We start from the raw sequence: 21,419 nt of genomic DNA on the forward strand, positions 1-21,419 counted from the left end.
CATTCAAAAAAAGTTTTAAAAATATATATAATCACAATGGTATATAACTACATATAAGATTATCATACTAAACAAGTTATTAAATTTATACAAAACAAAAAAACGAAAAATATTTTCCGCATAAACGGAGAAAAACATTAATTGGATTTTACAGTCAAATAATTGTAATAAACTTTTAAAACGAATTTTGCAGAACATCCAAAAGATCAGACAGAAGATATGCCAGAAGTCAACCAGGAAAAACAACCAGAAGCACAAGGAAAGAAAACACCAAAGAAACGGAGGAAGACTATAGAACAAACAGTTGAACAACACGAACCAGATGACACACAAGACAAACCAAAAGAAATTGAAACCACAGAAATTATAGAAGAAACTGTAATAGAAACAGACAAAGAGGGCTCAAGGAGGAAAAAGAAGATAATTAAGAAAACAAAGAAAGGTGGAATAGTCGAAATTACAGAAAAGATCTCAGAAGAATTCCCTCAGATTGAAGACGTAACAGAAGAAGCACCCACTGAAGAAACTGTGAAAATTGAAACCACAGAAGAAATTGTTGAAGACGTTGATCAGCCAGGTATCAAGAAGAAGAAGAAGATCATCAAAAAGACAAAGAAGGGTGGCGTCATAGAAGTAACGGAAGATATTTCTGAAGAATTCCCGCAAATTCAAGAAGTTATCGAAGAAACACCTGAAGAGACAATTAAAGTTGAAACCACTGAAGAAATTGTTGAAGATGTTGAACAGCCAGGTCTCAAGAAAAAGAAGAAGATCATTAAGAAAACAAAGAAGGGTGGAGTAGTCGAAATTACAGAAAAGATCTCAGAAGAATTCCCTCAGATTGAAGACGTAACAGAAGAAGCACCCACTGAAGAAACTGTGAAAATTGAAACCACAGAAGAAATTGTTGAAGACGTTGATCAGCCAGGTATCAAGAAGAAGAAGAAGATCATCAAAAAGACAAAGAAGGGTGGCGTCATAGAAGTAACGGAAGATATTTCTGAAGAATTCCCGCAAATTCAAGAAGTTATCGAAGAAACACCTGAAGAGACAATTAAAGTTGAAACCACTGAAGAAATTGTTGAAGATGTTGAACAGCCAGGTCTCAAGAAAAAGAAGAAGATCATTAAGAAGACAAAGAAGGGTGGAGTAGTCGAAATTACAGAAAAGATCTCAGAAGAATTCCCTCAGATTGAAGACGTAACAGAAGAAGCACCCACTGAAGAAACTGTGAAAATTGAAACCACAGAAGAAATTGTTGAAGACGTTGATCAGCCAGGTATCAAGAAGAAGAAGAAGATCATCAAAAAGACAAAGAAGGGTGGCGTCATAGAAGTAACGGAAGATATTTCTGAAGAATTCCCGCAAATTCAAGAAGTTATCGAAGAAACACCTGAAGAGACAATTAAAGTTGAAACCACTGAAGAAATTGTTGAAGATGTTGAACAGCCAGGTCTCAAGAAAAAGAAGAAGATCATTAAGAAAACAAAGAAGGGTGGAGTAGTCGAAATTACAGAAAAGATCTCAGAAGAATTCCCTCAGATTGAAGACGTAACAGAAGAAGCACCCACTGAAGATACTGTGAAAATTGAAACCACAGAAGAAATTGTTGAAGACGTTGATCAGCCAGGTATCAAGAAGAAGAAGAAGATCATCAAAAAGACAAAGAAGGGTGGCGTCATAGAAGTAACGGAAGATATTTCTGAAGAATTCCCGCAAATTCAAGAAGTTATCGAAGAAACACCTGAAGAGACAATTAAAGTTGAAACCACTGAAGAAATTGTTGAAGATGTTGAACAGCCAGGTCTCAAGAAAAAGAAGAAGATCATTAAGAAAACAAAGAAGGGTGGAGTAGTCGAAATTACAGAAAAGATCTCAGAAGAATTCCCTCAGATTGAAGACGTAACAGAAGAAGCACCCACTGAAGAAACTGTGAAAATTGAAACCACAGAAGAAATTGTTGAAGACGTTGATCAGCCAGGTATCAAGAAGAAGAAGAAGATCATCAAAAAGACAAAGAAGGGTGGCGTCATAGAAGTAACGGAAGATATTTCTGAAGAATTCCCGCAAATTCAAGAAGTTATCGAAGAAACACCTGAAGAGACAATTAAAGTTGAAACCACTGAAGAAATTGTTGAAGATGTTGAACAGCCAGGTCTCAAGAAAAAGAAGAAGATCATTAAGAAAACAAAGAAGGGTGGAGTAGTCGAAATTACAGAAAAGATCTCAGAAGAATTCCCTCAGATTGAAGACGTAACAGAAGAAGCACCCACTGAAGAAACTGTGAAAATTGAAACCACAGAAGAAATTGTTGAAGACGTTGATCAGCCAGGTATCAAGAAGAAGAAGAAGATCATCAAAAAGTCAAAGAAGGGTGGCGTCATAGAAGTAACGGAAGATATTTCTGAAGAATTCCCGCAAATTCAAGAAGTTATCGAAGAAACACCTGAAGAGACAATTAAAGTTGAAACCACTGAAGAAATTGTTGAAGATGTTGAACAGCCAGGTCTCAAGAAAAAGAAGAAGATCATTAAGAAGACAAAGAAGGGTGGAGTAGTCGAAATTACAGAAAAGATCTCAGAAGAATTCCCTCAGATTGAAGATGTAACAGAAGAAGCACCCACTGAAGAAACTGTGAAAATTGAAACCACAGAAGAAATTGTTGAAGACGTTGATCAGCCAGGTATCAAGAAGAAGAAGAAGATCATCAAAAAGACAAAGAAGGGTGGCGTCATAGAAGTAACGGAAGATATTTCTGAAGAATTCCCGCAAATTCAAGAAGTTATCGAAGAAACACCTGAAGAGACAATTAAAGTTGAAACCACTGAAGAAATTGTTGAAGATGTTGAACAGCCAGGTCTCAAGAAAAAGAAGAAGATCATTAAGAAAACAAAGAAGGGTGGAGTAGTCGAAATTACAGAAAAGATCTCAGAAGAATTCCCTCAGATTGAAGACGTAACAGAAGAAGCACCCACTGAAGAAACTGTGAAAATTGAAACCACAGAAGAAATTGTTGAAGACGTTGATCAGCCAGGTATCAAGAAGAAGAAGAAGATCATCAAAAAGACAAAGAAGGGTGGCGTCATAGAAGTAACGGAAGATATTTCTGAAGAATTCCCGCAAATTCAAGAAGTTATCGAAGAAACACCTGAAGAGACAATTAAAGTTGAAACCACTGAAGAAATTGTTGAAGATGTTGAACAGCCAGGTCTCAAGAAAAAGAAGAAGATCATTAAGAAGACAAAGAAGGGTGGAGTAGTCGAAATTACAGAAAAGATCTCAGAAGAATTCCCTCAGATTGAAGATGTAACAGAAGAAGCACCCACTGAAGAAACTGTGAAAATTGAAACCACAGAAGAAATTGTTGAAGACGTTGATCAGCCAGGTATCAAGAAGAAGAAGAAGATCATCAAAAAGACAAAGAAGGGTGGCGTCATAGAAGTAACGGAAGATATTTCTGAAGAATTCCCGCAAATTCAAGAAGTTATCGAAGAAACACCTGAAGAGACAATTAAAGTTGAAACCACTGAAGAAATTGTTGAAGATGTTGAACAGCCAGGTCTCAAGAAAAAGAAGAAGATCATTAAGAAAACAAAGAAGGGTGGAGTAGTCGAAATTACAGAAAAGATCTCAGAAGAATTCCCTCAGATTGAAGACGTAACAGAAGAAGCACCCACTGAAGAAACTGTGAAAATTGAAACCACAGAAGAAATTGTTGAAGACGTTGATCAGCCAGGTATCAAGAAGAAGAAGAAGATCATCAAAAAGACAAAGAAGGGTGGCGTCATAGAAGTAACGGAAGATATTTCTGAAGAATTCCCGCAAATTCAAGAAGTTATCGAAGAAACACCTGAAGAGACAATTAAAGTTGAAACCACTGAAGTAATTGTTGAAGATGTTGAACAGCCAGGTCTCAAGAAAAAGAAGAAGATCATTAAGAAAACAAAGAAGGGTGGAGTAGTCGAAATTACAGAAAAGATCTCAGAAGAATTCCCTCAGATTGAAGACGTAACAGAAGAAGCACCCACTGAAGAAACTGTGAAAATTGAAACCACAGAAGAAATTGTTGAAGACGTTGATCAGCCAGGTATCAAGAAGAAGAAGAAGATCATCAAAAAGACAAAGAAGGGTGGCGTCATAGAAGTAACGGAAGATATTTCTGAAGAATTCCCGCAAATTCAAGAAGTTATCGAAGAAACACCTGAAGAGACAATTAAAGTTGAAACCACTGAAGAAATTGTTGAAGATGTTGAACAGCCAGGTCTCAAGAAAAAGAAGAAGATCATTAAGAAAACAAAGAAGGGTGGAGTAGTCGAAATTACAGAAAAGATCTCAGAAGAATTCCCTCAGATTGAAGACGTAACAGAAGAAGCACCCACTGAAGAAACTGTGAAAATTGAAACCACAGAAGAAATTGTTGAAGACGTTGATCAGCCAGGTATCAAGAAGAAGAAGAAGATCATCAAAAAGACAAAGAAGGGTGGCGTCATAGAAGTAACGGAAGATATTTCTGAAGAATTCCCGCAAATTCAAGAAGTTATCGAAGAAACACCTGAAGAGACAATTAAAGTTGAAACCACTGAAGTAATTGTTGAAGATGTTGAACAGCCAGGTCTCAAGAAAAAGAAGAAGATCATTAAGAAAACAAAGAAGGGTGGAGTAGTCGAAATTACAGAAAAGATCTCAGAAGAATTCCCTCAGATTGAAGACGTAACAGAAGAAGCACCCACTGAAGAAACTGTGAAAATTGAAACCACAGAAGAAATTGTTGAAGACGTTGATCAGCCAGGTATCAAGAAGAAGAAGAAGATCATCAAAAAGACAAAGAAGGGTGGCGTCATAGAAGTAACGGAAGATATTTCTGAAGAATTCCCGCAAATTCAAGAAGTTATCGAAGAAACACCTGAAGAGACAATTAAAGTTGAAACCACTGAAGTAATTGTTGAAGATGTTGAACAGCCAGGTCTCAAGAAAAAGAAGAAGATCATTAAGAAGACAAAGAAGGGTGGAGTAGTCGAAATTACAGAAAAGATCTCAGAAGAATTCCCTCAGATTGAAGATGTAACAGAAGAAGCACCCACTGAAGAAACTGTGAAAATTGAAACCACAGAAGAAATTGTTGAAGACGTTGATCAGCCAGGTATCAAGAAGAAGAAGAAGATCATCAAAAAGACAAAGAAGGGTGGCGTCATAGAAGTAACGGAAGATATTTCTGAAGAATTCCCGCAAATTCAAGAAGTTATCGAAGAAACACCTGAAGAGACAATTAAAGTTGAAACCACTGAAGAAATTGTTGAAGATGTTGAACAGCCAGGTCTCAAGAAAAAGAAAAAGATCATTAAGAAAACAAAGAAGGGTGGAGTAATCGAAATTACAGAAAAGATCTCAGAAGAATTCCCTCAGATTGAAGACGTAACAGAAGAAGCACCCACTGAAGAAACTGTGAAAATTGAAACCACAGAAGAAATTGTTGAAGACGTTGATCAGCCAGGTATCAAGAAGAAGAAGAAGATCATCAAAAAGACAAAGAAGGGTGGCGTCATAGAAGTAACGGAAGATATTTCTGAAGAATTCCCGCAAATTCAAGAAGTTATCGAAGAAACACCTGAAGAGACAATTAAAGTTGAAACCACTGAAGAAATTGTTGAAGATGTTGAACAGCCAGGTCTCAAGAAAAAGAAGAAGATCATTAAGAAAACAAAGAAGGGTGGAGTAGTCGAAATTACAGAAAAGATCTCAGAAGAATTCCCTCAGATTGGAGATGTAACAGAAGAAGCACCCACTGAAGAAACTGTGAAAATTGAAACCACAGAAGAAATTGTCGAAGATGTTGAACAACCAGGCATTAAAAAGAAAAAGAAAATCATCAAGAAGACAAAGAAGGGTGGCGTTGTAGAAGTCACAGAATCTGTAACTGATGTTAGATCTGACAAAGAGGAAATTCCAGAGCTTTTCGTACCTATGTTAGCAAAACCGAGTGAGGATGAAGTTGTCGTTATTGAGAAAATGATTGAATTAGAATTGCTTAAGAAAGCTCTAAAGCCTGAAGATGAGACACAAGAAGACACCAAAGATAAACCAAAGAAAAAGAAGGTTGTTAAAAAGATTGTGAAGAAGGAACAAACTCCGGAAGAAACATCTGAAACACCTAAAACCAGTGATATTTCAAAAGAAGAAGAAATTCCAGAAGATGAAGAAGTTCCCCAAATATCGGAAGTCAGTCCCAAAGAAACTCCAGAAGAAACAGAAAAGCCAAAGAAAAAGAAGAAAGTAATAAAGAAAACTCCTCAGGAGGATAAACAAGTTGAAGAGAAACCTGTTGAAGAAACTGAGATTTTGGAAGAGACTCAACCTGAATTGGAGGAGCAACCAGAAGATGTTGAAGGTGAAGTACCAGAAGAAGGGCCAAAAGATGTAGGCAAGAAACCAAAGAAAAAGAAGGTGGTGAAGAAAACAAAGAAAGATGATGAAATGGACCTCATTCAACAGATGATTGAAGCAGAAATTCCAAAAACAGAACTCGAGACGTACGAAAAGTTCGAGGATGAGCAGAAAGAAGATCAGATACCCCAAGTTGAGGAAAAAGGAAAGCCCAAACCAATGAAGATCGAGAGAAAAGAAATGAAACCTAAAAAAGCAGAAATTGTCGATGTTGCAGATCTTCCTCAGAAACTTAAACTCAAAAAGCCTAAGATAATTGAAAAGAAAACCGATGAAGAAGTCAGTTTTCTTAAAACCAAATTGAAGAGTAAAATTACTCATATTGAATATCCCCCAGAAATATCTAAAATAGTAATATTCGACATGAATACTATTCGCGATGTTGGGATTCTTTCACGAAATATGGAAGAAGCTGAGAAGTTGCCAAAGAAGAAGAAAATCAAGAAGTTCAAGCTCCCAGAAGAGCCAAAAGATGATTTGGAGAGATCTCAGTTAGAGAAATATGAAAAATACGAAAGTAGCTCTGATGAAGCTCCAGAGACTGAAGGCTATAAAAGACCAAAGAAAGAAAAGAAGGAAGAAACTCCTGAAGAAAAAACACTCAAACTGGGTAAAGGCAAAAAGAAGCCTCAAGAGGAAGAAATTCCTGAAGAAGTGAAGCTCAAAGGAATTCCCGAAAAGAAACCAACTGAAGAAGTTGAAGAAGAAAAGAAACCCAAAAAGAAGGAGCCTAAGGAAGAGAAGCCTTCAAAGAAAAAGAAACCAAAAGATGATTCTAAATTACCAGCTCCTCTTGAATTTGATTTTGAACCTACAGAAATTCCGCCTTATGAACCAGAAGAACCAGAACACGAAGAACACGTACCAGAAGAAACGCCCGAAGAGAAACCAAAGCACAAACGCAAGAAGAAAACTGAACCACAACCTGAAACTGTTGAAATTCCACTCGTGAAGGGCAAACCAAAGAAACCCGAAGACATTCCTGAAGAGGAGATCAAACTCAGAGCAAAACAAGGCCCTAAACCGGAAGAAGAGCAACCTGAGATTGCTCTGAAGCCATTCAAGAAGCCACAACCTGACACAGAAACACAGAAAGATGAACCAGACCGAGACATGAAACTCAAACCATACGAACCGTCGTCTCCTCAAATAAGTGACGACGAGCGAGACGATGCGCCAAAAACTAAGAAAATCAAGCGCAAGAAGACACCGAAAACTAAAGATTCTCCAGAAACTGCTCCAGAGAAAGATGAAACTCCAAAACACGAAGACACTGAACAAATTGAATCCCCACGTAAGTTTCCTTATGAAAAATCGAAATTTCAAACGTACGGGTACTTTGCTCAGAAAATTGCTTTTAGTAAGAAAGTAACTTACTTCAGTAAATATTTTAAAATAATACCTACATAGAATTTAATGATTACAGTTTTACTAAAAGGTATATTTTTTGATTAAAGTCCTATTATATATTATTTATGTTACACTTAAAGTGTGTATGTGTAATAGTTTCAAATAAAATTGAATGCTTTGTAAATTCTAACGTGCGGTATGATTGTGAAACTTCTTACAAGATAAGGGTATTTTTTTTTATTTAATTATTGAATTTTTTATTATGACTAATATCTACATACATTCGACATTAAATAGTTTTTATGCTCATTTGGGATTCTAATGCTTTCTGTTTTTCTGATTTGATATCAGAGAATATATTCTCGAAAAGGTAACGAAATTTTATCAATTATGTAAGACTTTGACTGATATTTCAAAACGACTGAAATTGTGTGAAACAAAACTGATATGTCCATTATGTATTAATATATGTATATAATATGATACATTAAAAATTACTCTTTAAAAGCCACAAAAAATACAAATTAATTAGATTATTACATGTATTTTATTAAATTTTGTTTATATGTAATGAATACTTTACAGACGATGTTACACACGAACCGGTGTCGAACATCGTTCAAGACACATCAGCAGAAGATCAGGAGATTGTTCCTAAAACACTTACAAAACCAGATTTAGAAGAAACTGATGACACAAAAATACTTGAAAAGACTAGTGAACCTACAGAAGAAACTCCGGAAGGTGAAAAGCCAAAGAAAAAGAAAATAATTAAGAAGGTCAAAAAGGGCGAAAAACCTGAAGAAGAAACAATTGAAGCACCTCAAGTGACTGAAGAAGAAATTCCGGAGGTACAGCCTGAGACTGAAGAAATCCCGGAGGCTGTTGAAGAAGAAACTCCGGAAGGTGAAAAGCCAAAGAAAAAGAAAATAATTAAGAAGGTCAAAAAGGGCGAAAAACCTGAAGAAGAAACAATTGAAGCACGTCAAGTGACTGAAGAAAAAATTCCGGAGGTACAGCCTGAGACTGAAGTAATTTCGGAGGCTGTTGAAGAAGAAACTCCGGAAGGTGAAAAGCCAAAGAAAAAGAAATCTGTTAAAAAGACGAAAATGCTTCAAGAAGAAGTAACTGAGGCACCAAAGGTCGAAGAAGAAGAAATTCCTGAGGAGCAGCCTGAAGTTGAGGAAGCTCCGGAAGAAGAACAACCCACAGAAGAAATTCCAGGAGAAAAGAAACTTAAGAAAAAGAAGGTTGTGAAGAAGCCCAAAAAGGATGATGATTTGGATCTCATTCAACAAATGATTGATGCCGAAATTCCAAAGACGGAGCTTGAAACGTACGAAAAGTTTGAAGGTGAAGATAAACCTAAAAAGAAGAAGGTCAAGAAGGAAGAACCAAAATTGACCAAAGAAGATGTTCCTGAAGAAGAACAACCACTTGAAGAAGCTCCAGAAGAGAAACCTCCTGAAGAGCTACCTGAAGAACAGCCAAAGAAAAAGAAAATTGTTAAGAAAACAAAGAAAACAGAAAAAGAAATAATTGAAGCGCTTCAACCTGAAGAAGCTTCAGAAGAGCAACCACAGGTTGAGGAAGCACCAGAAGAAATGCCTTCAGAAGAAGTTCCTCAAGAAGAAAAAATAAAGAAAAAGAAAATTGTTAAGAAAACAAAGAAGGAAGAAGAAATAGTGGAGGCAACGAAAGTAGAAGAAGAGGAAATTCAACCGGAAGTTGAAGAAGTAACAGAAGGTCCAGAAAAAGAAGAAATTCCTCAAGAAGAGGCTCCTGAAGATGAAAAACCAAAGAAGAAGAAAATTGTTAAGAAGATTAAGAAAACTGAAGAAGAAGTTATTGAGGCTCCCAAAGTAGAAGAAGAGGAAATTCCAGAAGAAAAGCCTGAGGTACAAGAAGTACCAGAAGAACAGGAAGAAGTTCCAGAAGAAGAAATTGCTGGAGAAAAGAAAAAGAAAAAGAAGGTGGTGAAGAAGCCAAAGAAAGATGATGAATTAGATCTTATTCAGCAAATGATTGAAGCTGAAATTCCAAAGACAGAACTCGAGTCATATGAAAAGTTTGAGGATGAAGAAAAACCGAAAAAGAAACCAAAAGAAGACAAGAAAGAAAAGCCCAAACCTATGAAAATCGAGCGTATAGAACAGAAACCAACAAAGGTTGATGTGGTTGATGTGGCTGATCTTCCTCAGAAATTAAAACTCAAAAAGCCTAAACCAATCGAGAGAACTAGCATAGATGAAATCAGCTTCCCGAAAAAGAAGCTGAAGAGCAAAATTACTCATGTTGAATATCCCCCAGAGACATTAAAATTAGTCATTTTCGACATGAATACAATTCGTGATGCTGGAATTCTCTCTCGAAACGTTGAAGAGGCTGAGAAATTGCCCAAGAAGAAGAAAATCAAGAAGTTTAAACTTCCAGAAGAGCTCAAAGAAGATCTAGAAAGACCTCAATTAGAGAAATATGAAAAATACGAAAGTAGCTCTGATGAGGCACCTGAAACTGAAGGCTATAAAAGACCAAAGAAAGAAAAGAAGGAAGAAACTCCTGAAGAAAAGACGTTGAAATTAGGTAAAGGCAAAAAGAAGCCTCAAGAGGAAGAAACTTCCGAAGAAGTGAAGCTTAAAGCAATTCCCGAAAAGAAACCAACTGAAGAAGTTGAAGAAGAAAAGAAACCCAAAAAGAAGGAGCCTCAAGAAGAGAAGCCTTCAAAGAAAAAGAAACCAAAGGATGATTCTAAATTACCAGCTCCTCTTGAATTTGATTTTGAACCTTCAGAAATTCCGCCTTATGAACCAGAAGAACCAGAACACGAAGAACACGTACCAGAAGAAACGCCCGAAGAGAAACCAAAGCACAAACGCAAGAAGAAAACTGAACCTCAGCCTGAAACGGTTGAGATTCCTCTGAAGAAAGGTAAACCAAAGAAACCAGAGGTAATTCCGGAAGAAGAAGTAAAATTGAGAGCAAAACAAGGCCCTAAACCGGAAGAAGAGCAACCTGAGATTGCTCTGAAGCCATTCAAGAATCCACAACCTGACACAGAAACACAGAAAGATGAACCAGACCGAGACATGAAACTCAAACCATACGAACCGTCGTCTCCTCAAATAAGTGACGACGAGCGAGACGATGCGCCAAAAACTAAGAAAATCAAGCGCAAGAAGACACCGAAAACTAAAGATTCTCCAGAAACTGCTCCAGAGAAAGATGAAACTCCAAAACACGAAGACACTGAACAAATTGAATCTCCACGTAAGTCTTCTTCATATTGATTGAAGCAAGCCTTAACACGGAAGCATTTTCTGCAGCATTTTACAAAATACTGCTTCAAATTATGCTACGAAAATTTTTAGTTTTTTTTATCTACATATTATACGCATATAATTATAGTTTTAAGGGTTGTCTATAAAATTGTGAGAGGTTTTTGTTTTCTTTTACAAAGGATTTATATGTTTAATTAAAACAAAAACAATCACTGTCTTAACTTTACATAAGATGTGATGAAACAATGTGGAAAGATCGGAGATAAACTAATATTCTATGTACTTACTTTGTGGTTAATAATTTGGTGTTGGCTTCACACAATTTTTTCTCTTTGGCCTCGTCGTATTGTGGGTGATGCTTATTTTCCGTTCTCTCCTTGAGACGTGCCTACCCACTCATAAATCTACACGCCCAGAACTATGTTTGCAGATTATCTGTGGAATTATAAAATAATTTATACTTTTAATTTGAATACAAAAGCTACACAAAATCTTTTGTATATTATAGACAGAATGATATATAATTATGTTTTTACAGACGACAAAACACAAGAAATTGAACCAGACAATGAAGTAAAGAAACCAGCAATTGGCATACAAGACACACCACAAATCACAGACACACAAATTGTTCCAAAACCCGATCAAAGCTCTGAGGAAAAAAATGATCTACCAAAGGAAGAAGAAATACCCAATGAAGAAGCAATGCCAAAGAAAAGAAAAATCACAAAGAAACCGAAAAAAATAGAAAAAACTGAAGGTGAAATAATTGAAACACCAGAAGTAACTGAAGAAGAAGTTCCAGAAAAACAATTTGAGGTTGAACAAGTTCCAGAAGAAAAACAGCCGGTAGAAGAAACTCCCAAAGCAGAAAAACCAAAGAAAAAGAAATTGGTTAAGGAAACGGAAGGAAAAATAACAGAAGAATCACAACCAGTTAAAGAGGAAATACAGGAACAAGAATCTGAGATCGAAAACATACTGGAACTTCCCGAAGAAAAGCCTGTTGAAGAAGAAACTCAAGAAAGTGAAAAGAAAAAGAAAACAATTAAGAAGGTCAAAAAGGGTGAAAAACCTGAAGAAGAAACAATTGAAGCACGTCAAGTGACTGAAGAAGAAATTTCGGAGGTACAGCCTGAGACTGAAGAAATCCCGGAGGCTGTTGAAGAAGAAACTCCGGAAGGTGAAAAGTCAAAGAAAAAGAAATCTGTTAAAAAGACCAAGAAGGTGGAGGAAGTAACTGAGTCACCAAAGGTCGAAGAACAAGAAATTCCTGAGGAGCAGCCTGAAGTTGAGGAAGCTCCGGAAGAAGAACAACCCACAGAAGAAATTCCAGGAGAAAAGAAACTTAAGAAAAAGAAGGTTGTGAAGAAGCCCAAAAAGGATGATGATTTGGATCTCATTCAACAAATGATTGATGCTGAGATTCCAAAGACGGAGCTTGAAACGTACGAAAAGTTTGAAGGTGAAGATAAACCTAAAAAGAAGAAGGTCAAGAAGGAAGAACCAAAATTGACCAAAGAAGATGTTCCTGAAGAAGAACAACCACTTGAAGAAGCTCCAGAAGAGAAACCTTCTGAAGAGTTACCTGAAGAACAGCCAAAGAAAAAGAAAATTGTTAAGAAAACAAAGAAAACAGAAGAAGATATAATTGAAGCGCTTCAGCCTGAAGAAGCTTCAGAAGAGCAAACAAAGATTGTGGAAGCACCTGAAGAAATGCCTTCAGAAGAAGTTCCTCAAGAAGAAAAAATAAAGAAAAAGAAAATTGTTAAGAAAACAAAGAAGGAAGAAGAACCAGTAGAGGAACCGAAAGTAGAAGAAGAGGAAATTCAACCGGAAGTTGAAGAAGTAACAGAAGGTCCAGAAAAAGAAGAAATTCCTCAAGAAGAGGCTCCTGAAGATGAAAAACCAAAGAAGAAGAAAATTGTTAAGAAGATTAAGAAAACTGAAGAAAAAGTTATTGAGGCTCCCAAAGTAGAAGAAGATGAAATTCGAGAAGAAAAGCCTGAGGTACAAGAAGTACCAGAAGAACAGGAAGAAGTTCCAGAAGAAGAAATTGCTGGAGAAAAGAAAAAGAAAAAGAAGGTGGTGAAGAAGCCAAAGAAAGATGATGAATTAGATCTTATTCAGCAAATGATTGAAGCTGAAATTCCAAAGACAGAACTCGAGTCATATGAAAAGTTTGAGGATGAAGAAAAACCGAAAAAGAAACCAAAAGAAGACAAGAAAGAAAAGCCCAAACCTATGAAAATCGAGCGTATAGAACAGAAACCAACAAAGGTTGATGTGGTTGATGTGGCTGATCTTCCTCAGAAATTAAAACTCAAAAAGCCTAAACCAATCGAGAGAACTAGCATAGATGAAATCAGCTTCCCGAAAAAGAAGCTGAAGAGCAAAATTACTCATGTTGAATATCCCCCAGAGACATTAAAATTAGTCATTTTCGACATGAATACAATTCGTGATGCTGGAATTCTCTCTCGAAACGTTGAAGAGGCTGAGAAATTGCCCAAGAAGAAGAAAATCAAGAAGTTTAAACTTCCAGAAGAGCTCAAAGAAGATCTAGAAAGACCTCAATTAGAGAAATATGAAAAATACGAAAGTAGCTCTGATGAGGCACCTGAAACTGAAGGCTATAAAAGACCAAAGAAAGAAAAGAAGGAAGAAACTCCTGAAGAAAAGACGTTGAAATTAGGTAAAGGCAAAAAGAAACCCCAGGAAGAAGAAGTACCTGAAGAAGTGAAGCTTAAAGCAATTCCCGAAAAGAAACCAACTGAAGAAGTTGAAGAAGAAAAGAAACCCAAAAAGAAGGAGCCTCAAGAAGAGAAGCCTTCAAAGAAAAAGAAACCAAAGGATGATTCTAAATTACCAACCTATCTTGAATTTGATTTTGAACCTTCAGAAATTCCGCCTTATGAACCAGAAGAACCAGAACACGAAGAACACGTACCAGAAGAAACGCCCGAAGAGAAACCAAAGCACAAACGCAAGAAGAAAACTGAACCACAACCTGAAACTGTTGAAATTCCACTCGTGAAGGGCAAACCAAAGAAACCCGAAGACATTCCTGAAGAGGAGATCAAACTCAGAGCAAAACAAGGCCCTAAACCGGAAGAAGAGCAACCTGAGATTGCTCTGAAGCCATTCAAGAAGCCACAACCTGACACAGAAACACAGAAAGATGAACCAGACCGAGACATGAAACTCAAACCATACGAACCGTCGTCTCCTCAAATAAGTGACGACGAGCGAGACGATGCGCCAAAAACTAAGAAAATCAAGCGCAAGAAGACACCGAAAACTAAAGATTCTCCAGAAACTGCTCCAGAGAAAGATGAAACTCCAAAACACGAAGACACTGAACAAATTGAATCTCCACGTAAGTCTTCTTCATATTGATTGAAGCAAGTCTTAATACGGATGCATTTTTTGCAGCATTTTACAAGGGCCTGCAAAAGCTTCTTTTTACAGGAATCAAGTATAATTTTAATACACTAGGTACTGATCCTTTTTATTTGAGATATATTAAACTGATCCATAATGATTCAAAGCACTGAAATTATAAAAAAAATTGTTTAATTTTAAAACAATGCTGACTTAACAAAAGAATATAAAATTATTTTGAGAAGATATCAATTTTATCTGTTTTTAACTAAATAGAAATTTAATTTTGACTACCATACATCCAGAATATACTAATACTTATACTTATCAATTCAAATTATTAAATGAAAAAAATTATACACATGGGTTATCGTAACACTAAAACTATATAACATTCAATAATGCTGAAATAACATCAACAGAAATTCTTCAACTTTACAGGATTAAAAAGATTATAAAAAAAAATTCATTAGATTAAATATTAAAAGAAACATATGTATTTTACAGATACTGTCAAAGATACACCAGCAGAAGATGTGCCTCAAACACTTTCACCACAAATTACAGAAGACATCGAGGAAAGTACTGAAGATCAAAAATCTGAGCCGGAAAACAAACAAGAAGACATTTCAGAGGGAAAGCCAAGAAAAAAGAAAATCACAAAGAAACCCAAACAAGGCGATGAACCAACTGATGTAACAAAACCAATTGAAGAGGTAATTCAAGATGAAAAACCTGAGGTTGAAGATGTTCCAGAAGAAGACCAACCTGTTGAGGAAACCACAGAAGAAGAAAAACCAAAGAAAAAGAAAGTAATTAAGAAAACAAAGAAAACAGAGGAAGAAATAACTGAAGCACCCCAAGTGAATGAAGAAGAAATTCCGGAGGTAAAGCCTGAGACTGAAGTAATTTCGGAGGCTGTTGAAGAAGAAACTCCGGAAGGTGAAAAGCCAAAGAAAAAGAAATCTGTTAAAAAGACGAAAATGTTTCAAGAAGAAGTAACTGAGGCACCAAAGGTAGAAGAACAAGAAATTCCTGAGGAGCAGCCTGAAGTTGAGGAAGCTCCGGAAGAAGAACAACCCACAGAAGAAATTCCAGGAGAAAAGAAACTTAAGAAAAAGAAGGTTGTGAAGAAGCCTAAAAAGGATGATGATTTGGATCTCATTCAACAAATGATTGATGCCGAGATTCCAAAGACGGAGCTTGAAACGTACGAAAAGTTTGAAGGTGAAGATAAACCTAAAAAGAAGAAGGTCAAGAAGGAAGAACCAAAATTGACCAAAGATGTTCCTGAAGAGGAACAACCACTTGAAGAAGCTCCTGAAGAGAAACCTTCTGAAGAGAAACCTTCTGAAGAGAAACCTTCTGAAGAGCTACCTGAAGAACAGCCAAAGAAAAAGAAAATTGTTAAGAAAACAAAGAAAACAGAAGAAGAAATAGTTGAAGCGCCTCAGCCTGAAGAAGCTTCAGAAGGGCAACCACAGGTTGAGGAAGCACCAGAAGAAATGCCTTCAGAAGAAGTTCCTCAAGAAGAAAAAATAAAGAAAAAGAAAACAGTAAAGAAACCAAAGAAGGAAGAAGAAATAGTGGTGGCAACGAAAGTAGAAGAAGAGGAAATTCAACCGGAAGTTGAAGAAGTAACAGAAGGTCCAGAAAAAGAAGAAATTCCTCAAGAAGAGGCTCCTGAAGATGAAAAACCAAAGAAGAAGAAAATTGTTAAGAAGATTAAGAAAACTGAAGAAGTTATTGAGGCTCCCAAAGTAGAAGAAGATGAAATTCGAGAAGAAAAGCCTGAGGTACAACAAGTACCAGAAGAACAGGAAGAAGTTCCAGAAGAAGAAATTCCTGGAGAAAAGAAAAAGAAAAAGAAGGTGGTGAAGAAGCCAAAGAAAGATGATGAATTGGATCTTATTCAGCAAATGATTGAAGCTGAAATTCCAAAGACAGAACTCGAGTCATATGAAAAGTTTGAGGATGAAGAAAAACCGAAAAAGAAACCAAAAGAAGACAAGAAAGAAAAGCCCAAACCTATGAAAATCGAGCGTAAAGAACAGAAACCAACAAAGGTTGAAGTCGTTGATGTGGCTGATCTTCCTCAGAAATTAAAACTCAAAAAGCCTAAACCAATCGAGAGAACTACCACAGATGAAATCAGCTTCCCGAAAAAGAAGCTGAAGAGCAAAATTACTCATGTTGAATATCCTCCAGAGACATTAAAATTAGTCATTTTCGACATGAATACAATTCGTGATGCTGGAATTCTCTCTCGAAACGTTGAAGAGGCTGAGAAATTGCCCAAGAAGAAGAAAATCAAGAAGTTTAAACTTCCAGAAGAGCTCAAAGAAGATCTAGAAAGACCTCAATTAGAGAAATATGAAAAATACGAAAGTAGCTCTGATGAAGCTCCAGAGACTGAAGGATATAAAAGACCAAAGAAAGAAAAGAAGGAAGAAACTCCTGAAGAAAAGACGCTGAAATTAGGTAAAGGCAAAAAGAAGCCTCAAGAGGAAGAAACTCCCGAAGAAGTGAAGCTTAAAGCAATTCCCGAAAAGAAACCAACTGAAGAAGTTGAAGAAGAAAAGAAACCCAAAAAGAAGGAGCCTCAAGAAGAGAAGCCTTCAAAGAAAAAGAAACCAAAGGATGATTCTAAATTACCAGCTCCTCTTGAATTTGATTTTGAACCTTCAGAAATTCCGCCTTATGAACCAGAAGAACCAGAACACGAAGAACACGTACCAGAAGAAACGCCCGAAGAGAAACCAAAGCACAAACGCAAGAAGAAAACTGAACCACAACCTGAAACTGTTGAAATTCCACTCGTGAAAGGCAAACCAAAGAAACCCGAAGACATTCCTGAAGAGGAGATCAAACTCAGAGCAAAACAAGGCCCTAAACCGGAAGAAGAGCAACCTGAGATTGCTCTGAAGCCATTCAAGAAGCCACAACCTGACACAGAAACACAGAAAGATGAACCAGACCGAGACATGAAACTCAAACCATACGAACCGTCGTCTCCTCAAATAAGTGACGACGAGCGAGACGATGCGCCAAAAACTAAGAAAATCAAGCGCAAGAAGACACCGAAAACTAAAGATTCTCCAGAAACTGCTCCAGAGAAAGATGAAACTCCAAAACACGAAGACACTGAACAAATTGAATCTCCACGTAAGTCTCCTTTTCCAGATATGGATCCATTTATTCTGAGTGCGTGCTTCGAGTTCTTGAAAATATCTTGAGAAGTTCTGCTTCTTCATTGCTTTTCTAAGTGCTTAAAAAATAAAAGATTAAGTACGAACTCTACCGTTTTCAATTTCTTCTTGATTAATTGCGTTCCAAAATGCAACTATGCTTAAAGATTCATCAGACACAGAAGTGAAACGTCTTAATTTGTCATTTTCTATAATTTGCATTGTGAAAAGGACAATTTACAATATACATATATGCTACATTTCTTGCGCTTTTGTTGAATTCTTCATTTTTCAGAAAATTCACACTCATTTTTCTATATTTCTTGACGCATTATTTATCTAACATCTTACTCAACTAAACAATTATCAGTGAAATCATTATTCTTTATTTTAAATCTTTCTACAGGACATCAGGATTATGAATTACACCATATTACATAATTTTTATAACAGACTCAAATAACGAACATTGTTTGCAGCTAATTTGCAAATTTTCAGCATTTTAAGAACAACTTTAAAAAAAAAGAGAAATAATATATAATATAAATTTTATTAATAAACATCAATATTTTACAGACGAAAAGAAACCAGAAATATTGCCTGATACGGTCAAAGACACACCCGCACCACAAATTACAGAAGACATCGAGAAGGTTGCTGAGGAAGAAGCTCCATTAGAAGGCGACAAGGAGGATGTTCAAGAAGAGGAGAAACCAAAGAAAAGGAAAGTGTCGAAAAAGCCGAAGAAAGGCGATGAACCAAAGGAAGAAATTGTAGAACCTGAAGTGGCTGAGGAAGAAAAGCCGGAAATTGAAGAGGTTCCAGAAGTACAACCTGTTCAAGAGGAAGCTCCCATTGAGGAGAAACCAAAGAAGAAGGTTGTTAAGAAAGTGAAAAAAGATGAAGAGATAGTTGAAGTTCCTAAATCAGTAGAAGAAGAGGGTATTCCAGAAGAAAAGTCAGAAGTTGAAACAGTACCTGAAATCCCTGAAGAAGAACAACCAGTAGAAGAGGAAGAAAAGCCAAAGAAAAAGAAATCTGTTAAAAAGACGAAAACACTTCAAGAAGAAGTAACTGAGGCACCAAAGGTAGAAGAACAAGAAATTCCTGAGGAGCAGCCTGAAGTTGAGGAAGCTCCGGAAGAAGAACAACCCACAGAAGAAATTCCAGGAGAAAAGAAACTTAAGAAAAAGAAGGTTGTGAAGAAGCCCAAAAAGGATGATGATTTGGATCTCATTCAACAAATGATTGATGCCGAGATTCCAAAGACGGAGCTTGAAACGTATGAAAAGTTTGAAGGTGAAGATAAACCAAAAAAGAAGAAGGTCAAGAAGGAAGAGCCAAAATTGACCAAAGAAGATGTTCCTGAAGAAGAACAACCACTTGAAGAAGCTCCAGAAGAGAAACCTTCTGAAAAGTTACCTGAAGAATCATCTGAAGAACAGACAAAGAAAAAGAAAATTGTAAAGAAAAGAAAGAAAACAGAAGAAGAAATAGTTGAAGCGCCTCAGACTGAAGAAGCTTCAGAAGAGCAAACAAAGATTGAAGAAGCACCAGAAGTAATGCCTTCAGAAGAAGCTCCTCAAGAAGAAAAAATAAAGAAAAAGAAAATAGTTAAAAAACCAAAGAAGGAAGAAGAAATAGTGGAGGCACCGAAAGTAGAAGAAGAGGAAATTCAACCAGAAGTTGAAGAAGTACCAGAAGGTCCAGAAAAAGAAGAAATTCCTCAAGAAGAGGCTCCTGAAGATGAAAAACCAAAGAAGAAGAAAATTGTCAAGAAGATTAAAAAAACTGAAGAAGAAGTTATTGAGGCTCCCAAAGTAGAAGAAGAGGAAATTCGAGAAAAAAAGCCTGAGGTACAAGAAGTACCAGAAGAACAGGAAGAAGTTCCAGAAGAAGAAATTCCTGGAGAAAAGAAAAAGAAAAAGAAGGTGGTGAAGAAGCCAAAGAAAGACGATGAATTAGATCTTATTCAGCAAATGATTGAAGCTGAAATTCCAAAGACAGAACTCGAGTCATATGAAAAGTTTGAGGATGAAGAAAAACCAAAAAAGAAACCAAAAGAAGACAAGAAAGAAAAGCCCAAACCTATGAAAATTGAGCGCAAAGAACAGAAACCAACAAAGGTTGAAGTTGTTGATGTGGCTGATCTTCCTCAGAAACTCAAATTAAAGAAACCAAAACCAATTGAAAGAACGAGTACAGATGAAATCAGCTTCCCTAAAACCAAATTGAAGAGTAAGATCAATCACGTTGAGTACCCTCCTGAAAGCACAAAATTGGTGATTGTTGATCTTAATAGCATTCGTGATGCAGGTATTTTGTCACGAAATGTTGAAGAGGCTGAGAAATTGCCAAAGAAGAAGAAAATCAAGAAGTTTAAACTTCCAGAAGAGCTCAAAGAAGATCTCGAGAGGCCTCAATTAGAGAAATATGAGAAATATGAAAGTAGCTCTGATGAGGCGCCTGAAACTGAAGGCTACAGGAGGCCAAAGAAGGAAAAGAAAGAGGAAGAAACTCCTGAAGATAAAACATTAAAAATAGGTAAAGGCAAAAAGAAACCCCAGGAAGAAGAAGTACCTGAAGAAGTGAAGCTTAAAGCAATTCCCGAAAAGAAACCAACTGAAGAAGTTGAAGAAGAAAAGAAACCCAAAAAGAAGGAACCGGAAGAAGAGAAACCTTCAAAGAAAAAGAAACCAAAAGATGATTCTAAATTACCAGCTCCTCTTGAATTTGATTTTGAACCTTCAGAAATTCCGCCTTATGAACCAGAAGAACCAGAACACGAAGAATTCCCTAAGGAAGAAACTTCCGAAGAGAAACCCAAACATAAGCGCCAAAAGAAACCCGAACCTCAGCCTGAAACGGTTGAGATTCCTCTGAAGAAAGGTAAACCAAAAAAACCAGAGGAAATTCCGGAAGAAGAAGTAAAATTGAGAGCAAAACAAGGCCCTAAACCGGAAGAAGAGCAACCTGAGATTGCTCTGAAGCCATTCAAGAAACCACAACCTGACACAGAAACACAGAAAGATGAACCAGACCGAGACATGAAACTCAAACCATACGAACCGTCGTCTCCTCAAATAAGTGACGACGAGCGAGACGATACGCCAAAAACTAAGAAAATCAAGCGCAAGAAGACACCGAAAACTAAAGATTCTCCAGATGAAGATGTGCCTACAGACATTAAAGATGATACAGAAAAGACACCCGATGAGCCTTCAAGTGAGTCATAAAAACACTTTTTTCTTGAATAAGTGCTTAAAGGCTTAAGCTTGAAGTAAGTCTATTTTTAAAAGACAAAATTCAGCAATATCCTACCTTATACTTAATCTGTAAAGAAATACGCTATTTATTACACAATTTATTACAAAGTAGCACCTTTATTGTTCCAAGAATATTTCTGCTTCAGCAAAAGGAATGCCCGCGGTATTGTTGATTGATCTTCTATATTTTGCGATTTTTTAAATAAAAGGGTTGTAAAATAAAGGAGATCTCTATGAAAGATAGTCGTGGAGCTTCTGCTTTTGAGTGATAAATTATATTCACAAGACAATAACCTTGAGACATTTATTCAATTTATTTTCAAGTACAAACCTTTAAAAAATATATTTTTCTTTAACTATAACAAACATAAAATATTTAAGAATTGTTTCAAGTTACTTTTACATTTCATTTAATGTTATTTTATGTTTTATTTACTACCTATATACTAATTTTTAAACAATAAATCTACCTGCACTATTACCTAATTAGACATAAAGGTAATAATATGATG

At 36.4% G+C, this 21,419-nt stretch overlaps 1 protein-coding gene across 32 annotated transcripts in view; it reads left to right on the forward strand.

Moving 5' to 3' along the window:
* LOC129793468 (titin) overlaps positions 1 to 21,419 on the forward strand; it is a 165,947-nt gene that overhangs the window by 131,855 nt on the left and 12,673 nt on the right. For 14 of the 32 annotated variants that reach the window (XM_055833503.1, XM_055833507.1, XM_055833511.1 and 11 more), the window contains 6 exons: positions 194 to 7,735; positions 8,377 to 11,058; positions 11,608 to 14,448; positions 14,505 to 14,567; positions 14,961 to 17,618; positions 18,218 to 20,866. The exons of 6 other annotated variants lie outside the window; for them this stretch is intronic. In XM_055833503.1, the coding sequence (XP_055689478.1) occupies positions 194 to 7,735; positions 8,377 to 11,058; positions 11,608 to 14,448; positions 14,505 to 14,567; positions 14,961 to 17,618; positions 18,218 to 20,866 (18,435 nt within the window). The remainder of the gene's footprint in view (positions 1 to 193; positions 7,736 to 8,376; positions 11,059 to 11,607; positions 14,449 to 14,504; positions 14,568 to 14,960; positions 17,619 to 18,217; positions 20,867 to 21,419) is intronic. 12 more of the 32 variants (XM_055833524.1, XM_055833522.1, XM_055833526.1 and 9 more) reach the window with 6 other exon arrangements.

This window comes from Lutzomyia longipalpis, chromosome 3, assembly GCF_024334085.1.
Source record: "Lutzomyia longipalpis isolate SR_M1_2022 chromosome 3, ASM2433408v1".
In the NCBI taxonomy this organism is placed as follows: domain Eukaryota; kingdom Metazoa; phylum Arthropoda; class Insecta; order Diptera; family Psychodidae; genus Lutzomyia; species Lutzomyia longipalpis.